Source organism: Apostichopus japonicus, chromosome 2, assembly GCF_037975245.1.
Source record: "Apostichopus japonicus isolate 1M-3 chromosome 2, ASM3797524v1, whole genome shotgun sequence".
NCBI classification, from domain to species: domain Eukaryota; kingdom Metazoa; phylum Echinodermata; class Holothuroidea; order Aspidochirotida; family Stichopodidae; genus Apostichopus; species Apostichopus japonicus.
The window spans coordinates 13,562,161-13,576,703 of NC_092562.1; the positions used below are offsets into that span (position 1 = coordinate 13,562,161).

At 38.0% G+C, this 14,543-nt stretch overlaps 1 protein-coding gene across 1 annotated transcript; it reads right to left on the bottom strand.

Moving 5' to 3' along the window:
* Window positions 1-4,977: 4,977 nt before the first annotated feature.
* On the bottom strand, window positions 4,978-11,281 carry LOC139972905 (sialate:O-sulfotransferase 1-like). Its single transcript, XM_071979216.1, has 6 exons — window positions 10,903-11,281; window positions 9,421-9,593; window positions 8,667-8,847; window positions 7,543-7,719; window positions 6,560-6,775; window positions 4,978-6,080 (listed from the first exon to the last, which is right to left on the bottom strand). Exons 1-6 carry the CDS (start codon window positions 11,111-11,113, stop codon window positions 5,707-5,709), a joined length of 1,332 nt encoding a protein of 443 aa, XP_071835317.1. The 5' UTR covers window positions 11,114-11,281; the 3' UTR covers window positions 4,978-5,706.
* Window positions 11,282-14,543: the final 3,262 nt, after the last annotated feature.

A 14,543-nucleotide genomic window follows, 5' to 3' on the forward strand; every position in this document is an offset into this window, starting at 1 on the left:
TGATTGCACACATGTTTTTTAGTATTGTATTATGCTTAACAACTCCTTCAGTGAAAGTCAGTGAAAACTTATCCTAAGTCAAAATGGAGTGAACTTGCAATAAAGGAAATTGATACATATTTTGTCAATTTTTATCGGTGATAATATTATCTGTTTTCTCCAGATTCTCCTTTTGGTACAAAATATAATAACCATAGCAACATATTGTTGGAATTGAAATGTGTTCCACCACGATATATACTTATATTATACCTTCTATACATTAACAGGCATGTGACAGATCACATATAAATCTAGCATGCATGCAAAGTTATCGACATTTTAGAAGAGTTTAATTTTTTTTTCATACCTTTATTTGCAAACCTTAAACGAGCTACATTAGAACTTAACGAGTTATGGTTGGTTTTGTAAGTTAAGCATTACTTGGTTGTTGAGACTAAAGAAGTGTTTCGCGCCATAAATATGTATGACTACGATAATCAAGAAAGATGCTTGTGTTTAAATCAGCAACCGCTTTTCATTAATTGCATATCTTTAAATTAGATCGATTGGGCAAGAAAACAAATCTCAAAATGGAATGGAATGGTTAATTGAGTATGCTTATAAGCTATATCATTATGTGACAAAATATATATATGAGAGTTTGTGATAGCTTACTTTAAGGAGAAGCAAATACATCCAACATTATCAGTTTATGTGGTAGAGATCACCATATATACATGTGCAGTGGCGGCGCCAATGGGGGGCTTGGGGGTGCTTTAGCCACCCCTCTGAAGTAGTCAGCCCCCCCCATTAGCCCCCCCAACTGAAATAGGCACAAAAAAAACTCATTGAAACAATATAGCCTACCCAAATTTTGTCAGCCATAACGCAGTGCTACAATGGTCAATGGAAATTTTGATGAATTTTTCACATGATAATAGTCAGTGACTCAGTTGTGGTGCAGGAAGCCTTGTTTTGGTGACTGATAAAAACAATTCAGAATCCAGCTTTATCCGCCAGGTGTTACTCACAAAAAAATGCATATTTTTGGAGAAATTTTCAGGTGACAAAAGCCTCGCTAAATGCCACCATTTTGCATGTAGGCCTTTCCAGGATAGGGAAAAATTTCACCCCCTCCCCTTATACCCCTCCCCCAGGACGGCGATCACTCAATCTTGTAAGCCATCCCAAAAAATGGCTCAGCCCCCCCCCCCCCTTAGCCTCCCCAACTAAAAATACCTGGCGCCGCCACTGTACATGTGTGATGAATTAACGACTCAGAAGCAGTCTATCGAAGAACCACGATACTTGCTTGGTATGGGAGATATCGTGTTATCAATATATGTGATCTCATAGTGCACAGTAGATGCAAGGTTGAACCTTCCCCGAACCCTTTGTTTTATTTTCATATCTGTAAATGGCTGTAAACATTATAGGTCTATTGACACTAAAACCAGTACTCAAATCTGAGTTGTCCGTATAGAACACACTTGTTTACACATGTTAAGGTTCCTCTAACCCTCGTTCCCTTTCTCCACCCCTCACCCCCACCCCAATCCCACAACCCCCTCCCTCACCCCAATCCCACAACCCCCTCCCTCACCCCAAACCGACACTATCCAAAGCGCAGGCTTATACACTTATCTGATTTGCAGATTGACAGAAAATGGTTATGGAAAAATGACACAGATCTTCCAGAAAATGTTTATACAGTTCAAGCATGGTTGTTACGTCACAGATACACTTTGCTGCATGACATTCTGGATAGGACAACATACCCATGATGCACTGCGAAACTGTGGAATGCCAATGCATGTTTCAAACCTATACAGGTGTTGAAACGCGCCTCCAAAGACTTCGAAACAAAATGCTATTTGTCATCAAAGCATCACCATACATACCCAATGGTTAAAACTAACATTGTTTTGGTCCACGTTCCATGCCTAATGTCGGTTTATTTACCCAAAATGTGGGAAAGGGTTGGACTTCAGTATACTAATTAATCTCTCTCGGATCAGGGCGCATCGCCGGTCGGTATATTCCACTATTACGAGAGGGGTGCTACCTGTTTGGGTAAAATCTAAAACAGTCGTTGTATGTCGTTCTCAAATTATTTTGAGAATGACACTTCACAACCCTAACCTAGTTTAATTTAATGAATTAATATTATTGATATTATTTTTAACCCCTATAACCTATGCCAACCTTTTACCATGGAGTTACACTTGACGTCAGGCTATTATTGAATGGTATAGTCCAAAATAAAACAGACCGGCGACGAGTAAGACTTGATCCCAAACTGCACTACACCCAGGCTGACTTCTCCAAATCCTGTTTGCGATCATCACAGTTATGGTATAACATATAATATTATGCAGATAAATTGCTTGAGTCTATTCAGTCACTGTAAAGCACTTTCGTGCACAGGATTTCAAAGGTGTAGGGGCCGGAGGACCAAATTCAATATTTCCTTCGAGTTAGATGGATGGACACCACGTATAAAACAAAAGTTCAAGGACCACAATGCAGCACCTTTACTTTATCAATACTTCGCTTCGGGCCCTCCCATAAAGATTCAGATCCGTCTGGGAATTTTGGAGTTTATTATTATTTTTAAGCAAAATATTGCTCTTAGAGATACTTATATAAACCTAATTTATAGACGACATATGCATCAGGTGACATCCCTATGTTCCGACGTCTCTATGTTCCGACGTCTCTATGTTCCGACAATTTGTTTGGACTCTAATTTTTTTTGACCATAATTTGTTCGGAACCAATTTTTTTTTGGAGTCTAAATCTTTTTGGTCCCCCATTTTTCGGTCCAAATTTTTTGGGGGGACTTAATTTTTTGGGACCCAAATTTTTGGGACCGAATTTTTTTTTGGGGGGACTCCTTTTTTTTGGACCAATATTTTTTTGACCTACCTTTTTTTGGGGACACAATTTTTTGGACGCACCAAATTTTTTTCACGAAATTTAATTGTTTGTACTCAAATTTTTTGGGACCAAAATCAGTTTGGTCCAAGAAAAATTGGGTCCGAAAAAAGTTGGTCCGAAAACATGTTGGTCAAAAATTTTGGTCCAAAAAAAATTGAGTACGAAAAAATTTCGGTAAAAAAAATTAGAGTCCCAAAAAATTGTCGGAACATAGAGATGTCGGAACATAGAGACGTCGGAACATAGAGACGTCGGAACATAGAGATGTAACCATGCATCAGAATCACGTCTGTGTTTTTTTTTTTATAGCCGAAGAGAACCCCCTGAACCACTACACGGGAGTCGACGCCAGTAACCCCAGTGCAACACCAGTTCCTTTATAAAAAATCCTTAGACCTCTGGCCCTGTCATAGAGGTTCATGCTGAGAAAGAGGCCTTTGTAACATTCTAGACAGTCAAGAATAATGTGAAATGAACGTCACAACCTTGCTCTTACTGCTTAATTAAAATTTGTGGAGGTAGGGATTACATTGGTTCAATAGCTATTTTCTCGTAACGTCCTATCCATAAGCAAATAGGTAGCCCATGTACAGTCGGGTGTTGAGTTGCTGTGCATTTTGTGGATTCTTTGCTGATAACGTGAAACCCCTAGCCTATCTGCAATTGTCTGATATCATACAGAATTTAGCTTTTCTCTCGATTCGTGTAACCTTTAGACTTATTTGGATTTGGATTGTGTCGCTTAAAGATAAGAAATCAATGCTAACTCACTCTGCGACTCAATGCTCCACAGGAAACAAAATATTGATCTTTTTTTATTCAATAAGGAATTACGCTTTAGAGGATGGCATAATGAAGTAACGGGTCTACGTGACCATTTAATTGGCAATGTTTATGCTATCTTCCTATGCTATCTTCCTATATATATGCTCGTGGCGAACTTACGTCTCTATATACGATGGAAGCTACATTGGTTTCTATAGTAACTAATGTGGCTTTTTACTAGTTCTGTATACCCATGCACGTGTTTTTGTTAGTATAGGATACATCGGAGGTCGTTTCGTTTGCATTCGTTGTCCAAGTTCTCGATTTTGTTTTTTCTATGAAGATACACTTTATTGCCTACTCTAATCAGGGAGCTGCTACGGTTAGAGTTGCTCTAATGAAGTAAATCAAGTGTATAGGAGACGGAGATTTTCATTTACGTTAATATATCAGAAATGACTAAAACACGGTATATGATGAAGGCCTTTATAGTTAGACTAAGGACACGTTACATATAGGCCTAATGAAGAAAAAAATACTTAAAACGTTCGTACTCCTTCCTTGCATGTTAATCTAGTATTATACACTTCATTACGACATAGTTTAATTACGGCGTCATTAAAGATTTTGGATTGCCAATTTTTAAGTTGTCGAATAAATTTCTCTAATTCATATAATGATATGCACCTTTTGCAATGTATTAACAACCTGCAAGCCGATAAGATTGTTTCATTTTGTGAAAAGGGAACTACCAGTTAATGCAGCTTGTAGTATCTTGGATAAAATGAAAATAATTAGTTTGACTCACGCCTCACTTGTTGTTTTTTTTTCTTATTAAAAATGGCATAGATTAGCAGTGGTTTGTTGAACGATATTAAATCCCTATTATAGAAATTGTATGGAAAATCAGGAGATCCAATATTTTCAACCCATTAAATTATAGAAAATAACCCACTGCATGAGGAAACGGATTAATGCTGCCCAATTATTCTGATATACTTCACTGGAAAATATAATCTTCAATTAATCGCGTAATTAGCTAGAGACAAAAGACGAGACATAGATAATTTTTTTTATAAGTATATTATTTTGAAAAAAAATATTGTATGAGATATTTGAGTAAAATTGCTCTTAAATAGAGCCTACAAACGCAAATTGTTGCTTTTATTTATAGCCAGCACATGATTGATTCCAATGACAACTCATGTCTTATTATCAATAGTAGTTCCAGAACACTTGTAACGGCACCCACCCCCACCCACCCCACCCCCATCCTAACCCCCACCCACCCCAACGATCAGCCTGCTCTCTCCCATCCCGATCCACACTCGTCCGACCATTTGAGTGGCCAGCGAAGTTATGCTGTCTGTTACAATTGATATGTTGTCGTCGAATACACAAATATTTACATTAAAAGTGATGATAAGAAAATGTTAATGCGTCGATATTAATATGAAATATGACAAATAAATGCTTAATAAGGGACACCATTCCCTAAGCATTAATGTCATAAATTCCTTTCCTACTGTTTTAATTATCATTAGCCACAGATGAAGTATTGAAAAAACCTATGAAATTGCATGGCGTGGATTGAAAAAGGTTGAAGTAGTTCAGGCGCGTAGCCAGGACTTTGCCAAGGGAGGGGCGAAACTGTATGCAAACTATCAGAGCCGTAGATGCGGCATTGTAAACTATCTAAGCGTAGCGCCACCATGTGTTGGCGCGAAGCGTATAATAAAAATTGGCTGAAAATGCCTCCCAGATCGCTGGAAATGGCACTTCCCAGGCCTTGTAAATTGCATCTTAGCATTTTCTCTTTCGAATTACTAGCGATACCATAAAAACATTTAAAAAACATTAAAAATATGCTCAAGGGGGGACGGCTGTCCCCTCCCCCCCCCTTGGCTACGCGCCTGAAGTAGTTGCATATGAATATATCCTCTTACTCCTTTACTCCTCACCAATCTCACTCAACTTATTATATTCTACATTCATATCAAATAATCTTCAAAAATTCTCTTAAAGAACGAAATTGGAGATGTATCTCGGGAGAGTCGAATGTCCGTATTGGGCAAGAGTGACATTAACCGTTCTGATATGACCTTCGATCCTTTTATGCATCTCATTAGAGAATGGGTCAAAGTTTAAATCTGATCTCTTAGCACCTAGAAAGACTTTGGTAGATTCCGTCGAAGGGTATTCTTGAATAGCGCACGCTATTCGTCTAACGTCCAACGGCTGGTCTAGAAATTCTAGCATTCTGAGAAGCTGTTTTGTTGAGTCTTCTTGTAAATCTTCGTAGTTTACAACAATCAGTCGTTTGGATCGTCTGATCCAGTTGGTTGCAGTAGCTAACCATTCAAAGGCAGACTTGTCGACAAATGAAGGCCAATCTATATATGAACGAATAACAAAGAGACCATCAATGGGAGTATTAAAGCACGATATATCGTTTCAGTTATTCAGATTATTTCCAAAACTTTCTTGGTTTGAACATGTTATTTATGTGGGTTAGAACATTTACGACCGATGAACGTATATATCTCCTCACAACTGTCCCCGTTAGGCTTAAACATATTTATTAGACCCTATTTGATCGATGTTCTGAGAAAATACCTTTCTACCCCATTCCCCCAGCCCTCAGATTCGTTCACAATGTTAACCCGATCATTGACATAGAAAGAATGATTGTATGATATTCATCCTACCTCTCCCACTCCCCTCTTTGCTCTTTTCTTTTGAGAAGCTGATTTTCCTTTTGAGGCACATGGTATAAGCTCCCCCCACCCCACCCACCCCCTACCCCCCTCGCGACGTAGCAAACCTAACAAGTACAATGATAACAACAACACTAAGCTAATCTCACTTTTACCTTCGCTCTTCATAAACTCGATAGCTCTTCTCTGGCTGTCGGCGTCGGATTTATTCATATATTTATTGAAGACTTCCGTTACGATGGCTGTATACGGATTTCTTATTAGTAGAATAGCGCCACTAGTGAATTCATCTACGTGTCTTACTTTGAAGAGATGTGTCATCTGGCATAATGTTGTTCTAGAATAATACGGTAATTGGTCACCCAGAAATGCTGTAATAAGACAGATCAATATAACGTGAATTTTATAAATGTGTTTTATAATTGGAAGGTCTAGAAAGTGGAAACACTCCCCAGTGCATTGTTTTTGACGACAGAATAAAAAGGGAAATGTCACAAGCTTAAAGTAGTCTAACTGCACTGGTTGTCCCCCTCCCCCTATCCCTCCCCTTACCCCTACCCCTCCCCTCCCCTTACCCCTACCCCTCACCTTACCCCTACCCCTCCCCTAACTTAGGAATGAAATATGTTCACTGGAGGATACTAATATTCGTCACTGTAGGCCTATACATATAATGGGGATAGAAATATGTGAAGGAAACGTGGTAGATCTGTAAACAGTTGGTATAGTTGGCAGTTCACTAAAGAAAATGTAAGAATGATGTTATCATTAGGGTCGTTTATCAGGACACCAACAGGACCAACAATTTAGAAGCTATCATTTTAAAAATCATGAAGGAGTCATCGTTTTCTTAGAAGTGGCTAAACCGTTTCGTTGCAAGGCCAACGTAAAGTAAAACGGCGTTTACAATATAAAACGACATAACTTATATATACGTATGTATATATATATATATATATATATATATATATATATATATATATATATATATATATATATATAACTATATATATATATATATATATAAATAACTATATATATATATATATATATACATGGCTGCAACCAGTGACTACGTCTATTATAGTTGACATTTTGTAAGAGTTAACTATGAGAAATAGCATACTAAACATTATACCTTCTGATCTGACTGCTATTTGCCCTTCTGTCTTTGAAGCTACACTTCCAGTATAGATACCAGTTGAACGTTCCAAGAGTCGCCTAGTCCAGGCATTTCCAGATCCAGGAAAACTTGCCAAAGCAATCAGTGGCATGGAATTCTTCGGCCTCAATGACATTTCGGAACATCTAGTATCTACGTCAGAAATTGGAAGGAAATAAATCCATTCAATAAAAAAGAAGTAGGTCGAAATAACTATGATCAATAATTTGGGCATTTTAACCCCTTTAGTTAGATTCATACATTCTGTTATTAGTAACATTCACCCACTGCAAGTTTAAACAGGACTCTCTGAGGACAGACAATACGGGACATAACCATTGTCAGAGAAACGTCCATATCCAGCCCTTGATTCATCCAGCACCCTTCAGCATGGTGACAATGAGGCAGGGGTGGGGGGGGGGGACGTTATAAGGCTACGGGGTTTATAATAGCTTTCCCTTATTAGATCCTCTCTGGTATTATTTCAATCACTGGAATTATTTATAAATCATATAAACGTTTACATTTCTAATCAAATTTATTCTTAAAGATAATATTCGTAGTGCAGGCATACATTACCAAATCAATGAACACATATAGAGAGAGGTACCAGGAAGCAGTGGCGGAGCGTCCATATAGTCAGGGGCGGATGCCCCCCCCCCCCTGACGGACTCAAATGGACTGCTGGCGCCCTTTTCAGCTTTTTACTTATTCGCGATAATTGACTTTTTTATTGCGCTCTCATCTACTATTGACATTTGTCACATTTTGTTGGTGTAATTTTCTGACAAAATGGCGATGACACCATTTATTCTTCGTTTATCTGCAAATTAGCAAGGCCCGGAAAGGGTCATTTCCGGCGATCTAGGGAGTATCATTTCTCAAAAAACTTCTGTACGATCCGCGCCAACCAGTGGTGGCGCTCCGCTTAGATAGTGTCGAAAGCGCCCCTACAGAACATTATCGCCCCCCTGACCAATACCCCTAGCTCCGCCACTGCCAGGAAGGGGTCCATTTCGGTAATGGTACCGCACTGAGTTGCATAACGAGTGAATCCAAGCCCCTGTAAGGGTTACCGTATATTTCATTGTTACTCTTACCCAAAACTCTTGTTCTGTAGAGCGAGAAGACTTTTAAAGTCCCGCCACAGTGGTACAACGGATTCCCGGAACAAGGAGCATCACACATGGTGGTAGGCAAATATCGCAGATTTCTAACAGGTCCAGTAAATATGACACAGTGGCACTTAGATCCATGGAGAAGGCCCGCGTACGTATGTCCCTATAAATAAAAAATGAGTGAAGGAGTGTTAGCTCAGTGGTTAACTCCGATGCATTTCAATCATAAGGTCCCCAGTTCGGGTCACTCCCAGATTAATGTCTGTCGTCCAATTACAGAGTTGTTGACAATTGACATTTCATAATTATGCATGACGTTAAATAAGAATCTAAGAGACTGACTTCGGTCAGCTTGCGGCTTTGATAAGCCAATGAGGCTTCTTTGTGAGTTCCTGCTTGCAGGAGGGTTTAAAATACAGACATACATACAGACAAGATATTCGACTTACATCAATTCTTGTCGTGTCGCAAGACTTTTAAATTTAGTTATGCATACAGTTATAAATATGGGTGATTAATATGCAAAGTGTACCAATACTGTTGACCTTTGACTGATTTCCGGATGTAAGAGCCCGAGCTTCGCATACTGTATATTTCCTTCGTTCAGATAAATTTGTAAACTCTTTTAGGAGTTTCATATCGTGAGTGAACCAGTGAGTGTGATTAGTTCCATGGTGACCATTTTAGCCGATTAAAGAAATATTGGTGTGAAGAAGACCCTTAAATGTATTTATACCTTTTTATTACATTTGGTAAGACATCTCTCGACAGTCATCTTTGGACTGATCTCTTCGAATACAATCGTTAAGTTGGTTCCAATGTAGTTAAATAAATTGATACATCCTCGATATGTACCCGGGGCAGCTGAGAAATTAGTCCACGTCTGGAATGTTTGACCAAATGCACCACCTATTGAAGAAGGAAAAAATGACCATAAATAATAAAATAACCAGTCTGGTGGGTGACCATTTATACAGGACGATCGATATTTTCTCTTGCATGTGGAATGCAGGACCCTGCTATACGCAGATGTGTATCGACGCTGTCAGCCAATACTCATAGCTAGTACAGTAACTACTGTTCATGTTCCACAACCGTGCATCAGTAACTTCTGCGCTGTTTTCGTAAGGCGGTAACATGTGTTACAGGTGGCACAGTAATTACTACAAGTTTTTTTCCTACTGTAAATTTAAAAAAAAAAATTATTGAAATTTTAAATGTTATTTTTTTTTTTAATTTAAAAACATTTAAATTTTAAATTTAATTTTTTTTTAAATTACTGCAAATTTTCACCTTTCGGACTCGTAGTTCAACGTGTAACAGCTTTCCAGTAATTACTGTGCCAACTGTAACAAATGTTACCGTGTTGCGAACACAGCGCAATAGTTACTGATGCACGGTTGTGGAACATGAACAGTAGTTACTGTACTAGCTATGAGTATCGGGTGACGCTGTACAAAAACAGACAGTGACGTCAGTTATTTGTAGACAACATCTTTCAGTGAGTGAATGGTAACATATAGCAGTATTTAATTTCTCAGTGCCATTTTATTCCGGAACTTCCTAGTGTCCTTACGATAAAGTAAGGATTCCCATACTCAAGATGGATCCTAACCGAATGGTAACATATATAATCTAACAATAATTCCTTTTCGTAAATATTTAATATATAATATATTGATCCTAATAATATCAAGACCTCTATCGCTAATTTTTTCCCCTTTTCTTTTGGAAGCTTCATTATATACATTGCCTACAAGGTTCAATAGTAGAATCAAAATACTATGAGACTTTGATCCACTTCTAAGAGAAACGTCCTGAGGTTTATCACCGTAAGACTATTTACGAATACATTAAGATTATACTTGTACTATACCAATATGCACCACCTTGCACCAAAGTCATTTGCTAGCGCCGATATAAAGTTAATACCCAGATTCTTTTAATTTTAAGGTCAAGCAAATACAACACCAAAAGGTAGCTTTTAAAGATGAGATTCTCAAGTATTTTCAAGCTTAACTGAAAATATTATCCATATACGTATATATATATATATATATATATATATATAGATATATATATAAATATATATATATATATATATATATATATACGTATATATATATATACGTATATATATATATATATATGTATATATATATATATCTATATATATATATATATATATATATATATATATATAGGCCTATATACTTACCGGACACCAGTTCACCGTAGTATTGCTGGCTCCCTTCTCCGGCGTGTGTCTGTCCCTCCTGAAGCAACCGGTTGGTCCTCCTCAAATACCCCTTGCGATCTACATTTTTCCTTATCTCGGCGAGGAAAAAAATCGGCACGACGAGAGACAGGCTAAATAAAGAAAGACATCCCGCCAACAAGTTACCACTGATTCTATTGGTGTTTACCATATTGTCTGCCACGCATAATATGTCCTGCAAGTAGATTTCATAACGTATGTGCTTAGTTTTAGTCAAGAGTCAAGTATGTACTCTCCGAAATACCTTTATCTAAACACTATATGGTATACGGCCTTGCCCCTTGACTGAGTGCACTGTGCATGGGTTAATCAAGCTTTAATCGGAAAAGTTGGATCCAGATAAAAGGACGTCAAACACTAAGGATCGGCAAAACAGTATTTGAATGGATGATGGGTGAAGAAAACAAAAATCAATAACATTCAGAATACGAATAGTAACTAAGGCTTAGGGAACAGTCTATGGCTCTGACGTCACTCTCCAATCTGGAAATCGTTCGCACCACCTCCTCCCTTTATTACAATTCAATTTGGTTTCCAGACAAAGGGAGTACACGACAAAGGGAATCTTATAGGGGGATTAAATGCATTAACATTTTAAGGTGATGTTACACAGATAACATTAACTGACCTACCGATTTTACTGAACAATATAATCCTGTCCGAGGTGATTGTCGTTATCTCTCAGGTATTAACACATAGTTATGTCACCATGGAGATATGATACTGTCATATCAAACCTTCCGTGGTCAGAAATTGAAGGCGTATTACGTTGTTGAAGTTGAAAGCGTAACAAGCATGCAGTTGGTTAGGCCTCATCTGAAGTATGCTGAACAGGCTTGGAACCCATATTTTGCTAAGGATAATAAAGTACTCGTACTGGGTCCAGAGGAGGGCTTCTAGGGTGATTAGTTCCTTAAAGAGTGTTCCTTATTATAGGCGGTTACAACTGTTGAATCTCACTACACTTGAGCTTAGGAAGTTACGTGATGACTTGTTTCAGGTTTTCAAGATTGTGTATGGTTTTGACAATTTATCCTTCAATGACTTGTTCATGTTTGCTAATAGTAGTTGTACCAGAGGTCATTGTCTCAAACTCCAAAAGTCACAAAGTAGGATTAATATTTGGCATAATTTTTTTTCTATTAGGGTTGTGAATGAGTGGAAGGGTTTGTCTGAGAAAGTTGTACTTGCAAGTAGTGTGAATGGGTTGAAGATTGCTTTGGACAAGCACTTTAAGCATTGTCACTAATCGGGTCTGAGTGTTTGTGTCTTCAGTTCTTTCTCTCTCCTATAGGGTTCTTGATGGGGACTGAGTGTCCCTCCTGATCACTTTTTCTACTAAATTTAACTAAATTATTGCGTAAGACAACGCCAATATTTATGACGTTACAAAATCCTTGTCCAATTTTTCAAACCCTCATGCATTTAATGCCTTATGGCAAAAGTATGATTTTTATGAAGCTTTAGTGATATTTTGCATCTGACAACAACACAATGATTTATCATTTTACTGTGACAATTTGATTTGTAAATGTTGTTATTTTTCTTGATTACATTGTAAATTATTTCTTCATATTTCAATGATACTACTGCTACAAATGTGTTTTATTTCGATGAAATTCTGGATACTGATGATATTGGTAGCTCAGCAAAGATTTCTAAATGTATCACATATCAAGTGATTTACCACATATCAAGTTTATTACGTAATCACATATCCAGGCTAGATCAGCAAGAAGATAATGATAGAAAAGTAAATATAATGGAAGATTAGCTACCATGCTGATGTATGTATGTGTGTATGTGAGTGTGTGTATGTATCTATGTATTTTAGATCTTCCTGCAAGCAGGAACTCGCGAAGAAGCCATCATTGGCTTATCAAAGCCATAAGCTGACCAAAGTCAGTCTCTTAGATTCATATTTTAACGTCCATGATTATGAATTGTCAATTGTCAACAACTCTGTAACTGGACGACATATACATTAATCTTGGAGTGACTCGAACCGGGGACCTTATGATTGAAAGGCACCGGCGTTAACCACTGTCTGGTTGTCTTGATAGTCTTGTTAAGACCCTATATAGTATGAACAGTTATAGTGTACCTTCTTTTTCAAGAAGGAATTTTGCCCGCAGCTATTGCTATACTGCCCAGAGAACGCCCGCGGCAACGCTTTCGATATATACTCCTCGGGCATGTCAAAAACAGTGGGCAAGCACATTCGTGGTAGGCAGAAACGGACTCTGAGGCGCATATATAGTTGCGCGCGAGAAAAAGAGTTTTACAAACGACTTGGCCAAGTCTACCATGATGACATTACAGACCACTAACTTTGATTCACTTCCCGTATTAAAAGGAAGGGTGTCTTCAGTCAAAAATAGGTTAACATTCAATCACAGATATATCAAATTAGGGACAAGATATTGATGTGGGGTTTTAAACTTATATTATGAAATATATTTCTCTTTTTCGTTTCTCAACAAGGAAAACTATGGAGTCACTTTTACTGACCTTCCAAGATTACTACTCAAAAATGTATATTACATGCCAATGTATATTACGAGTAAAGTCCCTGGGATAAATCTTACGGCACGATGTATGAATTAAGCGTATCTAAGCGTAGCGCCACCATGCGTTGGCGCGAAGCGTACAAGAAAATATTGGCTGAAAATGCCTCCCAGATCGCTGGAAAACTTCCCAAGCCTTGTAAATTGCATCTAAGCATTTTCTATTTTGAAATTACTAGCGATATCATAAAAAAAATATGCTCAAGGAGGGGGCGGTCGCCCCCTTCGCCCCCCCCCCCACCTACTTGGCTACGCGCCTGGTCACATATCCGTAGTCAATGCATGCTAAGTTCTTCAATACCTCCCTTATTTACGTTCGGGGAAACATTTCATACTGTAGTTTGATTTTTGCTCCATTATCTGCCATCGGAATATCCCTTTAACTTTTAACATATGTTGCTAGCAGTTTCACGACATTAATGCTTGCATGTACAATATTAACCACCACACATCCTCCGGTCTGGTTAAGTATAGTCAACCACTATCATTCCTAAGAAGAAACGACATTCTTTTGACCATCGGTTTTCATTTAAGGGATTAAAAAGGAAGGGAACCGGTCTTAAATTTGATTTGAGACCGATGATGACGTCATCGAGGAGGCTGAGCGGACCGAGGCGATAGCCGAGGTCCGCTGCCCTTCTCGATGACGTCATCAGAGGTCTCAAATCAAATTTAAGACCGGGTACCCTCGTTTTTATCCCCATTCATAAATGACCCTCACAAATGTTAGAAAACGGCATTTTTTCGCAAATTTTTGCTGATCTGTATTTAATTCTCCTAATGCCTCCCTTGATCTTTTTCCAGAATGACGTAATAGTAACCTCATTGTAAAACAGCATTTTCTTCCGACGAACATTAAGAGTGAAAAAAATACGAATGAAGCAGTGTCGTTTGGTCTTAAATTTTTGTACTTTTATCCATTCAAACACTAAAAAATGGAGGCAAATGCAAATTAAATAAGTACAGATGAACAAATTTCTAAAGATAACATTGTAAAACGTTTTTTTGACCTAT